This window comes from Solea senegalensis, linkage group LG11 (genome assembly GCF_019176455.1).
Source record: "Solea senegalensis isolate Sse05_10M linkage group LG11, IFAPA_SoseM_1, whole genome shotgun sequence".
Lineage (NCBI taxonomy): Eukaryota > Metazoa > Chordata > Actinopteri > Pleuronectiformes > Soleidae > Solea > Solea senegalensis.
In genome coordinates, this window is record NC_058031.1 from 20,539,485 (window position 1) to 20,560,818 (window position 21,334).

At 42.4% G+C, this 21,334-nt stretch overlaps 1 protein-coding gene across 2 annotated transcripts in view; it reads right to left on the reverse strand.

Moving 5' to 3' along the window:
* The window catches only part of LOC122776787 (plexin-A1-like), a 239,030-nt gene that overhangs the window by 75,571 nt on the left and 142,125 nt on the right, over nucleotides 1-21,334 (reverse strand). For both annotated transcript variants that reach the window (XM_044037510.1, XM_044037509.1), the window contains exon 10: nucleotides 4,813-5,013. In XM_044037510.1, coding sequence (XP_043893445.1) covers nucleotides 4,813-5,013 — 201 coding nt within the window. The remainder of the gene's footprint in view (nucleotides 1-4,812; nucleotides 5,014-21,334) is intronic.

Here is a 21,334-nt window from a genome sequence, read left to right on the forward strand (position 1 = left end):
CAAAAAATGAGCAGGTATATGCAGGGTTTTGCATGAAATGTGACGCTGCAAACACGACGGAAACAAAACGAGTTGAGCGAATAACACAACAGAGGTCAGAGCTCTTCTTTAATCCCTCGTTGAAACTCAGCGGTGAGTGAATTATTTGATATGACTATGTGTGTCTTAGCACTGTGCGGGGCAGAACCCCAGGAATATGAACAGCTTCAGCCAGGACTTGTGTCACGTCGAATAAAAAACCAAATGCATTACAGAGTCATTTCACGTGGGAGTGAATGGCGATTAAACACATTCCCACTGGTAAAGAAAAACTCAAAATGAAATGTTTTCTTCTTTTTTTTGACCGGTGGGAACGAGGTTTAAGTGGAGGACAGCGAAAGAGAAGATAAGTGGAAAATGGTAAGAGGATGGGAATTAGGAAAGGAGGAGAGGCGATTAGGACAAGCAACAGAGGGCAAGGAGGAGAATGAGACGAGGCAGTAAAGGATGACAATAAGAGGAAAAGAGCTAGAGGAGGGATAGAAAAGAGGGAGCATATGGGACGAAAAAGAGTAGAAGTGCAGTTTAAACAAGGAGGAGATAAGGGAGAGGAGAGTATAGAGGGGAGAAAGGGCATTGAGAGGGGACAAGGGAGGGAGGGAAGGTGACAAGAGGAGGGAAAAAAGAGAGGGAAGAGGAGGAGGTGTAAAAAAGTACAAGGTGAGCACAAAGCCATCCCTGGCCTCATTACAGTAACACACCAGTCTGGCTTGGGTTCATTCGTTATCTGCTTCTGCACTCGTTTATTCTCCTGCTACATGAATCGTCTCCATGGATTGCATGTCTCCATGGACTGTGTGCACAGATATGGCTAGTGCGTGTGTGTGTGTGTGCGCGCGCGTGCACGTGTTTCAATGTGTGAGTGAACTAAAAACTGCCAATGTTAACAAAACAGAGCAGCTGGCTGATGAGAGGACGGGGGGAAAAAAAAAGGAGCGAGTGGGTGTGCGTACACGTGGGTGTGCGTACACGTGCGTGTGCGCGTCCATGTGCGGGTCACACTGGTGTAATTAGTCATGTTGAAGGATACGCTGAAGGATACCGCGTGTTAAAAATACACCGCGCACACAAGCCCCCCCTGTTTCACTTCCATTCATTTGAGTTCATTAATGGGGCTTCATTAATGAAACGGCTCCGTTTAATAACTTTACTTGTTTAATAACTACTACTTCTAATCCCTGTACAATGACTTTAACTTTCATGTGTTTTGTTTGCTCGTAAATGCAGGACTTTTATTCAGCATGGTGAAAGATGATTGTCTATATGCAGCTTGACCTCCCCCATCGTGAAGTCAGTGCCGTATGTTTCACTTGACGAAGCAGAATCACTCGTAAAATACGTGTCATTTGCATGTGCAGAAAAACCACGTGTGTTATATTCGGAGCACATTTTGTGGAAGTTAGTGAAAGTCTAGACGAGGGAAGAGCGAACACACAAAAACACAAACAGTCTGTCACCCTCCTGGTATTTACTGTGCCACACTCAATGGACTTTGGGGTATGCGTGCACACATATGCACTCTCACACATGCTCGTGCAGCCTTTGATAGCGCGTGTGTGTCAGTGCAATAAATCATGTAAAGCAGGTTGCCGGTTGCTGCTGATGCTACAGTCTCCGTCTGCTCCCCATGATTAGGAAGAAGATCATGTGGAGAATCTCCATATGTCTGCTTCACGTTGGGCTTCCAAACCCCCAGGGAGTGTGTGTGTGTGTGTGTGTGTGTGTGTGTGTGTTTGCCCGTGAAACAAACCAGTGGGAATCCACACAGCTTGCATATATCTGTGCATTTCTACATGTGTGTGTGTGTGTGTATGCCAGTGTGCGTTTTTTCCCGTGAGCATGCCGCGGTGCGTTCATGCACACTTTGGGTCCCTGGAGTATTTGCGTATGCAAGTTCAATGTTTCAGTGTTTGCATGGGGCTAAATAATGCACAAAGAGACAGTAAGATTGAATGGATGAGTGTACATCTACTGCTGGCTAATTTTCCCTGTGATTTATTACACTCTACTGTCCCCGTCGCAGCCAGCTGTGATACAAACACACACTCGCCTGCTGAGAATACTCAATACAATGGTTACCAGTGTGCAGCCTCTCAATCATTGATGATTCTTCTACTGTATGTGTGCAGGCATTGCTGTCACTCCTTTGCTGCCATCGTTCCTTAAAAAACGAAAAAGAAAAACACCCTCCACCTAATTATTATATATGAAAAAGTAATTACTCGTGAAGGCAAATAAAAAAAAAAACACCATGGCGTCAAGATTTCAGTTATTAAAAATGATATAAAAAGTGTTTTAGCGGTGGACAAAAAAATGATGCAGCCGCGTCTTTGTTATGTCCAATCATCTTCCACTTCATTGTTTGGGGTTTAATGTCCACAACTGGGCATTTTTTTCTATTATTAAACCCCCTGATGGACCCAAAAAACAAATTTTCCTTCTTCTTTCCATGGAAGACTGTGACTTTCACATATATATACAATGCAATCTTAAAGATTTGTAGAAGTTACGTGGAGCAGCTGCATGTTTAAATATGTATATCCAAATCTGTTGAAATTATTATTTTTTTTTATCTGTGGTAGCTTCCTCTTCTGGGTAACGTCCGGTCAAGGCTGGTGTGATGTGACAGTTTTCAAACATACCATAATAATGATTTTATAATGTTTTTATAACACATTTAGTCTGCGTTGATACGCGACCTGACTACACTGTAGTCCGTTCACCTGCACAGGTTTGTGTGAGCGCCGTCCCTGCACAGCACTACTTTGTAACTCCTCCCCCTCCTGTCCCAAGCTGTCCTTTCACCCTCTGCTGTTCTCGTTAATCTAGTCTCCCTTTCACTTCTGCACGGATCACGACTTCCTTCTCTCGCCGCATCACTTCCTTGGACGTGCGCGTCTTTTATATTCCACGTACATTCTCTCCCTCTCTCCATCTGTTTCTACCCCATTTGTTTATTTCCTCTCTCGTCGTCTGTCGAGCACCTCGACCCCGGCAGTCTGTCTCTGTTCCACACATTCTTCACGTTCTCTCTTTCCTCCGTTTATGTCCTCCATCACGCTCTTTGTTGCATCGACATTGTCTCGGCCCCTCTTGTGTGTTTTAGTGGTTTGCCCTGGTGTCTGTGTGTGTGTCCATCAGTCGTCCACACCACTGCAATTCATCATCATTTTATCTACAGCTCCCTTAATTGGATCCTATCACAGTCCCACCTGACGAGGAGAGAGGCGGGGGCGTGGAGAGAGACGGAAGATTACTCCCTCACAGCGCCATGTGAATGGTTCTAGACACACACACACACACACACCCTCTTTCTTTCTCTGACTTTACAAAACAAAGCATTAAACGTTTGTCCATACGTGTGTTTATCCATTTTCTCCAGGTTACCAGAGATTTGCAGGTCTCAGCAGTAATGAGTGAGTGTGTGTGTGCACATCAAACACTCGGGACGCAACCTGCTTCTTCCTCGGGTAAGTGCGGGTGTTTTCGAGGCGTGGGAGTTCTTCAGAACAACGTAATAGACCAACAGAGGCTGAATGGAAGTATCTAACCAACAGCTGCGGTTTCCAATAGTTTGTCTCCATTTTCAGAAGCTTAGAGACCTTTTAGAGGTCAATAATGCCAGTAATTGAAGCAATGACTTGCTTCTTTAAAATAGTCGCACTCCGTCTGAGCTCACATGAAACAAATTCAATAGTTAAAGGCGACATTGACGTAACCAAAAATTACTTTTTTTTTGCAGCTCACACTTTTAAATAGGCCTTCAAGAGGTCGTGTGACGGAGTAAAATGTGACTAACACATGCAATAACAACCAAAAAAAATTAATAGAACTGATTTACATGAAGCAATTACTGTCACACATGTTGCCTAATATGCATAATTTACATTTCCTAAGCACAAAAGAACTCCGGGAGCCATCATTATGATGTACAAAAAAATACAACTTTACTCGCGTCTCGTGGAACTTTTTTTTCCCCATGCCGCCATCTGAAATCAGAGGCAGAGCGAGTTCCAGTGTCACAAGAGCTCAATCGTTGCCTTTGTGGGGGAGAGAGTGGGTGAGAGTGGGTACGGTTCAAACGCAGCGAGGAGCCACGAATCAGCGACGCGCTCTGAGCTCAGTGGTAACGCGGCAGCTGGCGAAATGACCCCGCAGCCCGTGACAAGTGTGTGACAGGGCTGGAGGGAAAAAGGCGGCGGGCGAAGCTGTCAGGGCCACACGCGCTGACTCCCCGCTCGCGAGTGCACCTATCAGTGTGATGGGGTGCCGCGGTGCGTGGCTCTCATGTTAATCATATGTCTCGTTAAGTAAGTCATAATTGGTGTCATTAAAATGCCTCCCCTCTGTCTCGTGACCTGATTGGAGCTGAGGAAATTAACATTGCTGAAATTGTTGCTCCCCATTAGTGGGGACAGTTTGAGTGGAGGATTAGAGGCGGGGAATGAGGAGACTGCAGCTTTGCGACAGTCGGTCCCTGTGGCTAAGTCCTTACCACGCCAGTCTATTACCGCCGCTACCTCTGTCTCACATTGAAGCTAACCAGCTGTAAAGCCTCCCTAATGGTTGAACCAGTACGGCTGTCCTGAAATGGAGCTGCTGCTGACAGATTTCAAAGCAGGGGTTGGTGAGCGCAGTGAAGAAGTTGATTAGGATTGGCCGAGGTGGTAATCAGTCAATAACAAGCCCCTTATTCAATAAACCAACTCACAATTATCGGGTTAAGAGACACTGCTGAGGTTTGTCACCTCGATGAGCTCGCGCTAGTCTTACCGTGGTCTTCTGACACTGTATGCTGGTGCTGTTGAACCTCAGAGCCGGGACGCTGTGTGTGTTGCCCTGGATGTGAAAGATGCACTCGTAGTTCCTCTGTCCCGACTGAGGCTGCGGCAGGTTCTGGGCCAGCAGCGTGATGGGCCTCATGACTCCAGCGGGCATGTAGATTTGGGTGGAGGGAAGGATCTGAGGACACTCCTGGAGAAATGAGGGAAATAAGAATAAAAAGATTGAGACGCCGCAGATATGACACGCGCCAAGATACGGCAAGTAGTTTAAACAACATCAAATAATGAATATTCTTTAACAATGATTCTTGTCTTTTATTGAGTTAAAAAAAACCAAAAAACTTTCACATTCACATCATTGACAGTCACGAAGACCAACTTTTGTTCTACATATCGAACACCGAATATTAAATGCGGCAGCCGGGTACAAAACCTTTTTGAATTAGCCTCTTTTCTAAATATTAACAAAGCTGTTATGGATTTCATGCACACTTTGTCTCTAAAAGCGTTCCACTTGAGGATGCTGTAATTCCTTTCAGCGCGAACAAAAATGAGAGACGAAGGCGGCGTCTCCGAGGAGCGCGGACGCTAATTCAATCAGGCTGAACTATGAAACAGCCACAGTCTCAGGATAAGAGAGGCTACTTCCACTCGACAGCTTCAATCAATACCAAAAATTTGGCTTTCACAGATTTGCACCAAATCGACTGGCGTAAAAATAATTGATTTTCTTCTCTCTCTTTTTTTCCTCATCTGTAAATAAATCATGCCCTTGTCAGATGATGCATCACTGCTCATGATGTCTAGTTCATTTGAATTCCAAGCTATGCAATGACGTTTAATTGCATCACATTTGTGTGAGGGAGTTGATACTCGGCCCTCCTTTATTTACCTCGACTGTCACGCGATCGGCTTGCGTGACTGAAGTGTCAGTTAACTGATAATGGCCGTCACTTACATGACAAATCACTGCTCTAAGATTTTAAGCATTATTGTTTGCGGAAAAAACCCTAATTAAGATCACGACTGACAAATAGAAGACAGATTCTGCAGCATAATTGAATATTAGGAGCCTCTGTAAGATCATAAAATCTGTAATAAGTTAAATCTACATATATTCATCTGGAGATGCGGTAAACACCAATGTAGAACTTGTAAATTAAGTCGTATTCCACTCCCAGCGCTATTAAGCAGACTGTAATTTTCCTTCTGGGATAGCGATCGGTTACTCATGCAATGATAAATCACCGGGAACTGCGTTCTATTTAATCAAGAACGACGACCTAAAGTTAAACCATACCAGCAGGCTCACGCTCTGCAGAGCGATCTGGATATGAGTTTTTGCGATGCGGAGGTGTTGTGTAATGGAGCGTCAGTAATGACGGGAGAGGTACGGACATAATAGCATCAAGCGACGCCTCGACTCCCGTCACTGTAACACAGACGCTCAAACAGCCTGAGGAGAGCACATATGATGCCGTATTGGATTGGAACAAAATGTGACACTCGGAAAATACAACCGTATGCCAGGAACAACTCTTGCAACCTGTGTTTTTTTGAATCTTTAATTTGATATATCATTTTTTGAAAAGGAGATGTCACAGAATGCAGAAAGTGCTGTGTCAGCACTGTGACTGCACCATCATACTGCTACAGGGACTAAGTGTGTATTTCTTAACACCAGTGACAGTTTCCTTTGGTGGCACTAAGCCCAGGATGCAGCAAAGGCGCACCTGCAAAATGGTGTCAATATAAAAAAAAACAAAACCTGGGTCCCCACAAAAGAGAATGCCACAGATGCTGACCATGTAATATTACATTAAAATAAACCTATGTACTGTCATTTGATAAGGTGTAAAAGAGAAGAAGCCGGAGAGAAGTTAACTGAACTCAATCAAACCACAGGTAGGTGGGTATAGTGGACGGGATCTGTACATTGATGAAGTCAGTGTTACTGGGGGAAGTATATGCTGTCAGACTATACCATGTTGCAAATCAAGTTGGATTGAGGATCGCTGTACTTTTTCCAATAACAAAGGAGATAAAAAAAAAACAAACAGTTAATGTACAGAGAGAGCCAGACGGTTCTTGGCTCGACTGACCAGGAACCTTTCTGTGTGGATTTCACATGTTTTCCGTGCGTCTGCGTGGACAGGCAGGTACAGGGATCAGACTCTTAATTGCTCATAGGTTGCGACCTCTCACCCAATGTCATCTGGGATTTATTGCAGCGTCCCTACAGAATAAGCAGTATGGATAATGTATGGAGGGGGAGGATACAAAGAAAAGAAGATAAAGATATTTCTCAACTCAGGGGAAACTGAGGTTGGGAAGCACAATTTTTCAAAAATACTACCCCTACTCTAGTAATACAAAGCTAAATACAAATTGTTGTACATACACGGCACACTGAGTCTAGATCCACCACAGCGGATCACCTGCTTTTTCAGTGATCCACATATTTGATTTGGTATTGATTTTTGTTACACTAGACGTTCTTCCTGAACACTGCCATTTATCCAGGCTGGGACCGGCACTAGGAGTACCCTGGAGGTGCCCCGCCCCCCCATGGCTGGGGTTAATTTACAATGTCTTATCAACCCAATCAATGGAGAGGGTTACATTGCTAACACGTACAATAAGGCTACATGAATTTAATAATGTTATCAATTTACACATTATTCAAGGGTTAATAAAGCTAGTGGTAACGTCAGTTATTGTTTAAATATTGACTGTTTACTGGAGTATTAAGCATTACTTATAGTATAGTATAATTAAGCATTTATTGACCATTGTTAACCTTCATTCAACCCTCCATTGTGAAGTCTCATGTATCGCTTAACAAAGATTTTACAAATACATTAAAAAGTATTAAAATGAGGTGGTAAGTGGTTTCCCAAAGGCTCAATTAAAGTTAAGTTATGCTTATATGGACTCTTTCATACATGGTTAAGGAATATATGTTTTAGACTACAATAGATCACAGGGAGCATTAATGAAGGCAAAGTGCTTAAGTAATGCTTAATTATTGTAGTAGTCATGATTATTTTTGTGATATTATACAAAAGGGAAATAGAGAGACCTGTAATGAAAAACTAAAGAAAGGTATTTACAGTTACTTAAAAAACATATAATTTTTAAGTGTCATTAACATCAGTAATGTTAATTAATGTACCCTTATTTCAAAGTGTTACCGTTAATGTATGTTAATCAGTCACATTGGACAAAAAAAGAGATGAAAGTGAGCAAAGGGAAGCAGATTTTTAAACCCTACATACAGTCCTGCATACTGTTGCCAGAGAGGAAGTGGTAACACAGCAGCATCTGAATAAATGGACATTATAAAGACTGAAATGGTGTGAAAATACACACACACACACACACAAGTACGCACACCTCTAATGTCTGTTCCTGATTACTGATGCATCAGTCAGGATAAAAAGCACAACATGAAATCTCTCCGAGGGACACGATGATACACACACACACACACACACAAAGAGCTTCCCCACACATGGGCTTTCACACAAAGACTCACAATTTCACAAACGCATGTAGGAAAAAAAAAAAAAAGAAGGGAGAAGCACTCATACACACACACACACACAAAGGAAGGAAGGGGGAGAGAACAAAAGATTCAGGAGCAGAGGATTGTGGGAGTTGTTTCATTAGGAGTGGTGACAGGTGTTGGAGCTGAGTCTGCATCAGATAGCACAGCGGTTCCACACAATACATCACAACAATCTCTTTACCTGTGGGATTCTTATAATCCCTCACTTTTACTCCACTCTTTTCTTTCATCCTCACACTCGCACTTGACCTTGTTTAAGTTCCCTTTACCTCTCTCTCTCTCTCTCTCCTAATAACGCCTCGTTTACAGACTTTTCATTTCAGCGTCCATTTCCATCACGTTACTATAAGTCCGCAACATCAGAGATGTCCAGCGGAGGCTGTCTGCCACTGTTGTCCGCCGAATGATGTGCTACATACAAAGGAGCACCTCGTTGAGATATGAATTTACTGCAGTGTAAGTCAGGGATGAACAGTGATGCAGAGGATGAGCTGACATAAACCATCGGATAAGGAAGAGGTGAGGAGGGGTGAAGCGAGAAGGAAGGAGGGGAGGAGATGAGGAGGCGATGCAAGGTCTTGGGAGCCATACACTCGTTTATTAAAGTGGGGGATGAGAGTCTAGGAGGTCAGGATCCCAACAGAGCGAGGCAGAGGTGGAGCGCTGCAACACGGGAGTCATACACACCACTTACATCTCTCCAAACTACCTCCCCGATGGGCAATACACACACCTTTAGATACATATGCCCAAAATGCACATAACACAGTGGATAGACAAACGACAAACACACTAACTTCAACTACACACACACACCAGTCTAAATCTTCCCCTCTGGCTCTGTGCAGTAAGCTAGTGCACTCTAAGGCCTGTGGAGTGTTTTATAGTAGCCTTGGGGCCAAATACAAGAAAACTGTGATCAAAGGTGGGAGGGTAAGCCTTGGGAGAGTGAGAAATACTTTAAGTTAGCCTTCCATGCTGCCAAGATAAACCTGAGCGTTTCTCGAGCAACTAGAAAATGTCTTTGTCTGCTGCATCGGGCGTCTGTATGTCTGTACACACAAACCTGTGCAGAAACAGTTGCTGAGTGTTGAATGTGATGCGGATTAATTGCTGTACTTATAGTTATACTATAATAGTTACACAATAGTTATACAATAGCTTACATATATATATATATATATATACATATATATATATATATATATATACATATATATATATATATATATATATATGTATGTATAGACTAGATTGTATCATGACCCATGAAGGTATCCTGTCATGTGATGGATAAAGCGGTAGATTACGGATATAAAATCAGGAAATATGAACAACAGAATGGGAAAGAAAAAGGTTAGAATACTACAGTCATTATTCCCAAGATTTGGGAACTAACATCTATGCTGCCCTCTCACTTTCACTCACTCATTCTTTCACCTTCCAAATCTGTTTCATCTGATCCTCCCTCCCTCCCTCCCTCCCTCCTTGTTTTTTACCTGCTCTGCTGCTTATTTAACCACCACGCTGCCTGCAGCCAGGAACTCCAGCTGTTTATGAGGCTGAGCAGCATCTTCATATTGACTTTTCCTCTCCTCTTATAGCCCCTGCTTCTCCCTCTCATCTTATCCCCTTCACTCTTTACTGGCCGCTGCATCATTATGTCGTTAGGGGAGGGAGACACTGCACAGGCCATCAAAACAACAACAACAACAACAACAACAACAACAACAACAACAACAACAACACTGCTGAGAACAAGAAACGCAGTACAACTGTATATATGGAGGCAGGAGAACAAATATGTGTACAAAGTTTAATTATCCTGACACTTCAGAGGATTTGTGTGTGGGATGAAAGGAAAGAAAATAACACAATACTTAATACAATATTTTTACTTAAATCATGTCACGCCGCACCACAACTAGAGTCATCATGTCACCTGATTACACTGTTTTTTTGTTTTTTTTTAAACTTCAAATGATTTCTTATCAGGATGGAGACATCCACGCCGATGTGGACGCTGATGTCAGAGATGAGGCGGCAGCCCCGATTGGCTGGTGGCGTTCACCCATGAGGCCACCGCGCTGAGGCACTGACATCCTCCAAGTATGATGGATGAGGGAGCCTGTGTGTGTTTGTCTATGGGTGTGAGTGTCAAGGGGGGTCAGCGCGGCGTAGAGGGTCTCCAAGGATTAGCGTTACAGTCCAATGAACCAATTCCGAAAAGGAAAGGGCCGAGACCCCATCGACCAGCACACACACATATATCCACGCTAAGCTTAGGATATGATGAGCACATCTCCCAGGAGAGAGGAGTCATCTGATGAGCAATGTTTCAATTTTAGACACGTATATAGTCGTATACCCTTAAAGGATGGATCAAACACAAGGTAACACACGCACACACACACCCCAGAGAATACCACTATAATGTGCAATGGTTCATGGGAGCAGTCCCAGTAGATCTCGCCATTCCATCAACTCACAGACAAGCTGTAGGGCTGTATCCTCCGAGATCTGTGGAAACACTTCCTCACATTTAGCGTAATCTTTCCTCCTGAGCATTTTTCTCTCTCTCTCTCTCTCTCTCTCTCGCTCCCCTCATAACTTGGCTACCCTTTCCCTCTCTGTGTCTGTGAAGTCAGGTCAAAAGGGAGGGGAGCTCTTTCAGCTACAGGACAACACTCTTAAAAGGCTGCTGTGAATCTTTGTCGTGTGAGGACACAGCAGAGAACATGGGCCAGACATGAACTGATACGATCACTGCAGCAGATGCAGCTGTATTATAGGATAGTGTGTTTGATATGAGCAGTGTATTACTGTACGTATATGAATAATGCACTTCTCTTCTTTCTTATGGTGCATTCACAATAGCTGTGCTCACTTGTGTGAGTGAGTGAGTGAACACGTCTCACTACTGTTAGTCTGTTCTGTCCTTGAGTTCAAACTTCCCGACAGAGCGAATAAAGCGAATTATATATAAATGATTCGCATCAAGGCAATGTTTACATCATTAACTTTGCATTCAATGTCATTGCACGTGTATTTCAATTAGCATTCGGTGTGAATGCACTACATGGCTTTTCCGAGAAAGGCTCATTGGCGGAAACTCAGGCATTAAACTTAATTAGGTTTAGTGCGCTGTTAAATGGGCATTTGTACTGTACCTAGCAGGCATAATGTTACTTGTAAATAAACCCCATTGATTAATGTATACATTTCCAAACGAGCCATAAAGTGAATCCCTTTCTGTGCAAAGGAGGATTCTTCCCTGAAATTACACATCTGCACTGAGACGCAACAGCCTGGGACACCCCAGGCAAGAGTGGTCTTATGAGTCATATTTGAGAGGCCTATACTGTATCACAAAGGAAACCTTATGGACTGTGGTTTGTTTCTGAGTAATTCTAAGTTTATCTCGTCTAACTTAATCTGGTGTGGAATCTTTTAACTTAATGTACAGACTGACCTTGCCACCACGTAAAACCCCTCAGCTTTGTTAACATCAGCAGAAAGGTGTTTGCTGTGCAGGAGTAAAAAGTGCTATTATTGGCCCCGACTAATAAACTTGTTGCTTTCACCTTGTGTTTTTGTGTTATCCAGGTGTAACTGATGTTATTGGGAGCTAAATATGTGTATCGAGCCACATTATGGGACTTAACGTCGCTTTTTTTAATTAAAAAAAGGCCCAGACTGAAGGAGGTGTGACTTTATGATTTCACCTGATATTAAAAGAGTCAGGTGAAAGAAGTGACAGACCATCCAGACTCTGACTTAACTAGAGTGTTACATCTTTATAGCCGTGGCCCTCGGAGTTAATGTTAGCGTTTGCCAGCTATAAACACCACATTGAGTTTGAGCACAGCAGTTATTGGCGGGCCCGCGTGTCCCGTTTACTGCTGCTGCAGAGGAATAAATATCACCATCAGCTATGTGTCAGTCAGAGTTCTACTTTTTACATTTGCCAGAGCGGCTGCGATCACTGTCGGACGGATCGATGTACAAAATAGACCTTGCAGTCTTGCCTACTTTGTCATGTTTGAAGGGCCAGAGACCCAGTTGACAGAAATTCATTAAATATGAGCAGAAAACCCCGGGGTTTTTTTTTGTTTTGTTTTACACACTATGTGATTGCTGCAAAATTGTCTGTATCAACACAAATCTCTATGATTACAAAGTTGCCCTATAAATTTAAGTGGATCTACGTCAATAGCAGTTTCAACAAAATCGATTCATACACTATAAGTTTTAATGTAATATTAGTAAAAACACACATATATGTATATATATACATACATATATGTATATGTATATAGAAATACATATATACATATATACAGTATATATAAAATATGATCTATGATTGGATTTGATTGATTTACAGGAGAATTGTTTCTATTGTTGGGGTGAGATTAAGAATCAATGCCATTAAAAGAGGGTTTTCTGTTGTTTCCGTATGAATGAGAGCAGCTTAAAGTGAAGAATATAGGCAGGCTTTCTGCCCAGGCCCTCTTTACTCACTGAACAAATACACTTTTGATTTTTTAAGTCTATATTGTTTACACTCATTTCATCATTTTGTGCGGACTGAATAAAATAAAATTAAACAAATTAATTTCAAATGCCTGCATTTGCCCAACAGTTCGACATAATAGTAAGCCATCAAGCTAACAAGCTATTGTGAAAAAAATAAAATAAAAAAAAAAACAAAAAAAAACTGTGACTGCTGGGAAAAGATTGTACAGAGCTCTTCATCACACATGTCTCCATTAGAATAGCAGTGCGCTGAGTCTTATCTCAGATGACCAAGGCTGATTGTGGGTCTATCTGGATGCTATCAAGTCCGGACGGTCAAAGAGCAGGATGTAGCTGATTAGAATCAGTTGGCGGATCGATATGAGACTCTAAAGATACGCAGTCTGTGTGTATTCCTGTGGGTGACACAGTAGATACATGACAGATAATGAGTTATTTCGGATGTGTTCACTAAACAGCCCTCTGTTCTCTTTTTTTCCCCCCAGCTTGCGGCGCCACAATTTGATGAACTCCGTTAAAACCGTGTGAGCAGAAAATGACAAAGTGCTCCTTGTCATGTGGGAACCAGCCAAAACCAGACTCCAAATCCCCATTTTAGACCATGACCCAGTGAAAAAGAAGAGATTTCTCTGACCCACCTGAGACTCAGCCAGTTTTTCAAGGTCAGGAAGTCCATGATTAATGCACTGACTGCATGCATTTGGGTTCTTTTCTACATTTAGTCTCAAGGCAAGATTATATAGAAATCTTTTTTAGCCTGGAAGAGTTTAAGCAACACACTATACAGACAACTTCACAATAAATCATGTAAAACAGAATCTTCGCATGCAAAATTCACGAGGGCAGGAAACTTTTGAAAGCGGTCGCTTCTCTTTGTGACAGACCCGTTTCATCTTTGTTCGAGATTTCTTTGACTCCCCCCCTCCCCTCCCCCACACACGCTTCATTTGAAAAAAGAAAACTTTTCATCTATTTTGCTCAAATGAACCTCAGTTCTATAGTCTCAGGTGGAAGGAGGGCAGGCACCCCATCACACTCATACTACGAGTTCCTCTTTTCAATAAAAGACACTTTGAACCACGTTAGAAGCCTTTTGGAGTGTCCACCCACTCTCTGCAGCCCGCGACTATAGGGGATATGGAGCGAGACGTGTGAAGCGTGGCAGATAAAACGCAGAATTATTTTCTCTTGCTGCGGAGATGGTTTATTTTTACACAAACATCAGCAGCACTTTGACCTAATTACAGCTTATGTCGCCAGTTTGATTATTTCTTAATTGTCCTACTTGACAATTTCAATCGAAGCAGGTTATTACCTTTCTCTTCTTCGTGTCTCAGCGTGAGAGGAGTCCACACTGCTGCCGCGCTACGGCAACAACAAAGCCAGCCGACAATGGAAGGACACACTATGAACCTCGACGGCATGTGTTATACATGAAGCCTGTAAAAATTCATCGACAGAAATGCAGCTTGCACTTTGTACGATTTATCGATCAATAGACAACATGTGGAGAAGAACAAAGGGCTCGTTCCGTTACTTTTACTATACGCGTATTATGTGAATTGTGCTCCAGAAGGAGGAAAAAAAAAATGGATTTATACGCACACGCATGTTGGAATGATTTTTACTTTGAACTGGTTTGACTTGAAGTTGAGTGTGAGTACCTTTCTGAGACCAGGAGTGTGCTCAGAAGTCTCTCTCTGTGACTCATATGTAAATTCCCTTCAAAGAGAATGCAGCATTCCTCGACAGCCTTTGAGATCTGTCAGTTCCTGTTTGGTGGATCTGTCAAAGGTGATACAGCCGCAGGGTTGAATATTAAAGACACCTTTAAAATGTGTCCTTAACTTTGGGTATCAAAACTTACTATTACTATTGTTATTATTGCTGTTTTTTCACTACGAACTATACGGCAACATTTTATTTAAGTCTTTGCGCTCCTCAAAGCACATGGTATCAAAAGGTAAAACTTCCCTTCCAAGGGCATTGTTGTATTCATCTCATTCTTTAAAGACAAAGGTGTCAACAAGCAGAAACACTGACAACACCAGCATGTCATACTGTACATTGGGCCACTTTAGTTCTTTGTGCACTTCAGGTAAGTCAAGGAACTCGCAAGAAAGACAACAATAATAAATAGCTTTGAAGCTTTTGATGCAGCATCGAGCAGCATCTTCCAGGCTCCAGAAAAGTACATTGAAAGTCATGTTCTTAAAAAAAAACCATCCAATTTTACTTGGCACTACATTTCAGTCCTTAATGACTGCATTTTCATGAATATTATTCTTTTCCTTTGTGCTGATGCTCTGTTAAAACACTGAAGACTACTGACACCCCGGGTTAATTCCCCTCCTGCTCCTCCTCAGTGCACCATTCAGCAGGTTGAGGGCCATTACCTTTATCCACCGAGACGCTGCACACTATCAAAACTCTTTCAAAACAAATTTCCCACATATGATTACTCATGTGCCTGAGTGGCACATGAGCAACATGGGAGTGAGGTTTATTAAGCCACTGGTGAGAGAGAGGAGAAATAATAATAATAATAATAACACTTCAATGTACCCACGGCTGCTTTACAGAGTAGGGAAAATAAGGGCTGAACAAACAAGGGCAGAACAATGAAGGACAAGAATTACAGGTCAACTAATAAATCACTTTGGCTGATTGATCGTCTCTTATAGGACGTTCTACCCTGGCTCTGATCATGGGTGATGCCATGGTTACTGCTGGCTAGTAGCGAGCCGACCACATATCAAGGGTTAATGACTGTATTTGCTCATTTAAGGGCCACTTTTGTGATTTTCTCCCACTAATTAAAAACAAAATCAGCTGTTTAAAGACAAAAACTATGCAGACTGCTGCTGAATCCATGAACGAGTGAGCGCATGAAAACTAGTGACAGTGGAGTCCACGACCTGTTGAGCTTAGAGGTGCATCCAATGAACCTCGTAAATTTGATTACTTCTGCAAACTCCACTAAACAAATGCCTGCTGGTGATGCATTGAAGGAACCTTGTATATTTCAGTGCTGCTGCCACCTGTTGCACAACTATTTGGGTAAACATCACTGTAGATATGTATAGAAAAACATTGTTTTTTTTAACATTTTAATATTGTAATGAATATTCCATTTGCTAATTATCTTAGAATAGCATGATATTGACATTTACTTTTTCCGACTTTATATCCTGAGTAGAGTGAGACGAGGAAAATTATGAGGTTTTAATTAGAGGTTTTAAAATATACTACGTAAGGGATTCATGTCAGGCTGCACTGTTGATATTCATATACATACACTGGGCTCAGTTTATAATCAAAAATATTTTTTTTACCGTCTTGTATGTAGTGATGGGGGAGGCCATAAGTAGAGTAAGCTATGAAGTGCGAAATAAAAAGAAAACTGGCTTTCAATCCTCTGCAACTTAATCACTAGTGACATTTGAATATTTCCTATGTGTATATATGTTCTGCAAATAGAAGTAAGTATTAGAAGTCTAAAGTAAGCAGTTGAGCTTCTAAGCGAGAGGAAGTAGGACAGATAGCATTAAATGACATGGAATTATTGAGTAGATGATAAGAAGACACAGGGACCGAGGTGGTGTCACAACCCTTGAGAATCCTTTCATCTCCTGAATACGTAAACATATTCCTCCCACTCCTCCATCCTTCTACTCCCTTTCATCAAACTGCCCTCTTCTTCTGGTCAGTCCGCTGCACGTGAAATGTGCACTGAACTGCAGTAAGATTTGTTAAAGGGAGACGCACAGGATGATAGACAGGATGATAGACAGCCCCACCCTCTTTTTGGTATGCAGTGTGTGTGTGTGTACAGCTTCATAAATGAGACCCGTGGCTGTTTTAGCAAGCTTGCTTCTTCTCCAACAACTAGGCCACTGCCTCACTCCTCCCCTAATGTTTTATTGTGGATGCTCCACCTTTCGCTTCCCATCTCATCTGTCTCTCTCCATTAAACACGCCAGCGATCAGAGAGGCATCTGGAGATGCATCTTTAAGCTTTAATTCACTTTGAATAATTAACACACATGCACGCACGCACACACACACTGCAGAGTCTATTAGTGGCAGGCTGCTCCTCCAGCCCCAGAGTCTCTGAGTTGGGTGACTCGGAGCTGTGAGCTATGTACCAGCTTTGATTATAGCGCTGCTGGAAGGAGAGCTGCAACTCTGACACACATAGCAACGAGACACACCCAGAGGGAGCCTGTCTCCTGCTAACTGACCTGCTGAGGGAATAACGAGCGTGCGAACGCGGGGGAATGTGATCACAAAGGGACAGCCATGTGGCGATGGCTGATGCGATGAATGCGGGGTTCATGCAGTGACACTGAGAGGTTGGCTCGTGGCTGCATACCCGTGCTGGTGGGACCTACAGTGTAGTGCGGTGGCTTGACAGAAACATACGACCATCCAAACAAGTCACTCATCATGGTGATTCATCCTCTAATTAGCCGCATGGAACCTAATGCTGATCCACGTATCTATATTCACCTTCAGTACATCTGGGGCCCAACACAGCCTGCTAATGATTATCAATGATGCTAAGCTACAAAGGCAGCATCACTGCGCTGCAACAATGCATCATGGATCTATTGCATGTATTTTACTGGCTCTAAGGAGGTCAGGAAGAGGAGAGGAAGGAGGAGGAAGAGCAGAGAAACAAGAGATAAGGGTTGAATGGAGCAAAAGGGAGGAAATGGAAGAGGACAGAAAATCCTAACCCTAATGTCAGTCCTATCCTGGCCCCTAACCTTAACCTCAGTCCTATCCTTCCACCTAATGCTAAACTCAATCTGTGATTTTTATTTTATCCCTTCACTGCTTTGAGCAGTGGGTTTATATTGGAGTCAATTGAAAGCCAGGTGCATCTTTGTAAGGCAACATAAAATGGAAGACAAATTAAGAACATTATAAACTAGTCTCATATCATAAACAAACAAAAATGAATATTCAAGAAATATAAAAAAGAAGACATATAAAGACAGTAATGGTAAATGGTCTGTTCTTAGTATACATCACTTTTCTAGTCTTGATACAACAATTATACCTTTCACCCATTCACAACCTTACACTCACACATTCATATAGCACACATTCACTCTCTGCTAGCACAGCAGCCAGGAGGAAAGGAGCTCAGGATCAAACCCTTGACCTTCTGTTTGGAATGAAATGGATTGAATTGAAACGAACTGCTCTACCACTGATGCAAAGAAAGGAATTGATGAAGGGAAGGAAAACAGAAAGAAAGAAAGAAAGAAAGAAAGAAAGAAAGAAAGAGACAGTCAGCAACAGGGACTTCACTTATTATAAAGGTCAGTGCCTTGAGTCAAACAGTTTCAGAGCAGCTGATGCAGAACAAGCAGTGGCTCATACATTATGAAGATGTCATTCCACAGATTCACATGACTTCACTCCGGCACAGTCTTCATCACCACATCCGACCTTAATCAATACATACTTTAAGCTACACTTGAGACAAAAAACCCCTCTGAAATCAACAATGTGTTGCTGACGCATGAGAAGCAAATTGATCCAGAAAGGTGAAAGTCATCAGGTGTTCAAATATCACTGCACTGAATAACAAAAAATATGGGTAGCAATGTGTTTCCACTGGTGGCAAGAATAAAGGTGACCCAGGAGGACAGAGGGCATCGGTTGAAAAGCTTACCAAACTCAAAAAACGCTGCAACAAAGGACAGTGGAGATCATAAGACGAAGGTTTACAACTCGGGAGAGTCATTGCGGCAAGAACCATGATATGCTCCATTTCAAGCAGAGCAGTATCACTCGTAATGGGGTCCATGATGGACAATTCTGCATTTCAGTTTTTATATCCAGGGCAATATACGATGCCAGTGCAGGTGGTGTGGTTCCTGTTATGTTCCAAGGTGAAACAGGTGAGGTAATAGATGGAGTCAGAGCCAGTCCCACTCTCCTGTTGGAGTGAATGTAATAAGCGTAATAGTTATCCATAATGACGAGGTTTACCTTACCCTAACAGAACGGGAGCTCGACCATCAACTTTGTGGTGAGTATGAGTGTTCTCCCTGTAAGGTGACCATCTGTGGCTCTTGAGGTGTTCATTCACATACTTTTGTCCGGTGTGGGCAGAGGAAAGTGGAGGAGGTGCATGGTGGCGGAGCGTTTTCTCTCATTCCTTGCTATGCTGTTATTCTGCATCTCTAGGACACAGGTATGGAGTTCCATTTCATGACGTACAGCTCCTTCCTGCACAAATGTCTTCTAACGGCACCTGTCCAATGGAATGTCCTCCCAGTTGTTTGATGAAATGTGATTTTTCTTTTTCTTGTAAGGTTTCTTTTGGCCATCAAGAGCTAGTTAATATTCCGACATCTATACAAGATCTAATACAAGATTTGTTTGGGTAGACTTGTGTTAGATATGCAAATGATATGTGGCCTGTTCATCAGAAATACTGTCGTGGAGATGCTGAACATGTTGAATCCCTTTCATCCCGCCATAGTTCTCCAAATGTCACTTGCAGATTTGTTAAAGACATTTCACCTAATGTGTTTACCCCCCTTCGTGCATTAATCACACATGCTCAGAAGGCAACGCCAGAGATTATGCTAGCTTGCTAAACATTCAAGACGCCGATGCGGGAAGACCAGAGTGAACATCAGAGTGCTGCGTTTGAACGGTGGCAACAACTGAATGCCCAGAAAGGACTGCAGAGTGGTGCCATGGTGGCCCTGTTTCGACTGGACAGGTAGGTTAACTTCATGTCTTTGTGATGTTTTGAGAGACTATTGTGTTGTTTTCCAGTATCACACTGCGCAGTACTCATGAATCCGTGCTTGTTCCACGTTCCTGTGCCTGGAGGAGTAGCTTCAGAGGGAAGTCTGAAGAAAAGGGATTGGACTTCTGAATTCAAAATATAGCCTGCTCGAACAGTTTTTCTCGAATCTCCAACCCTACTTTTCATAGTTTTTAGGAAGTATTGCTGTACATGTAGGGGAACACACTCAAGAGGGAACTACTCAAAGTCCAGCAAATCACTTAAAAGTGTTGGGTCTGCATCAGTGAGGATGGATGCAACAGTTCTGAAAACGAAGACCGGGGCGGCGGACGGCTCAGTTGGTAGGCAAAGAGCCCATTTGTAGTAACCCAGGTTTACTTCCACCTTTCACAGTCAACTGTCCAAAAAAATATCTTAAAAAAAAAGAAATTGAAGATAATCTGGGGTGTAGAGCTAGTTTTTGTAGAACAAATATTTATGATGATCCACTGATACATATAGTTGTCATCAATCACCAGCATGAGGTCATTACTCATGATGGTACAGTATTGTTGCATGGAGTTACGTGACATTCTACTGACAAAGCAGCTCATGATGACCCACAGTCACAGTTCACTGTTAGAAGACCTCTGGCAAACTTGGTTATTATGGCGGGAGCAAAGAACAGATTTAGGTAACACATCATGTAGAGTGACACAGTGTGTGTTAGGCGGAGGATGAACGGATCAGCAACAACGACAAAAGCCGTTCATCATGTGTTGCCCGTGTGAAACTGATATTGACCGTCGTAGTTTCCTTTACAACCTATTTTTATTTTTTACAACGAAAATGAAGGTCTGCTACGCCTGCTGCCGGTTCACTGCTATAAATCACATCTGAGGTTTGGGACGACTGACCTACTGTATTGTATATGGTTATGAGCACTTGTTTTACAGGCGCATAAAAAATAAAATGTAATTTATTATCAACGTTCCTGTCTGGAGCTGCCCTCTCATGTCTTTGCTGTCAATCTTGTGCTGCAGTTACTCAAAGAAAAATGAATACTAAACTAATTATGAATTAACAAATGTGATCAATAAACGAATAAGAAAACACCATTCAAGCTTATTTATTAACGATACAAGTATTTGTTTCCTGTTTCCTTGAATCTGAATGAAGTGAACCAACCCTACGGCCCAATGTCGGCCCAGTCTGTTCTACCAGCTCAATGCTGAGATTCACTGAAGCGGAGCAAATTTGTTTGTCTCCGTGTTGATTTGTCTTGGTGTTTGTTTCTCCCATTGTTTGTGTTTATACACATTTTCTGGTGATGGCCTTCTCAAGTGTTTCTCTGACTCTTGGCAATTTTCCGCCTGGTCGCTCCTAATGTGTCTCTCTGTTTATCCGCTGTCACAATACAGCTGCTTTATATATATTTACACACCCCGGAAGTAATGGCAGAGAGTTCTTTTTTACTTTAGGAAGGCACGAATTATGCATCGGTGGTTATCTGTTTACACACACACACACACACAAGTAAGTAAGCGTGTTTTTATGATTTACATGTGGCTTCGATTCACAGATGCTATAAATTTCATCAGATATGAAGTGAAGTCAGCCTGAAGAAATATGACAAATACC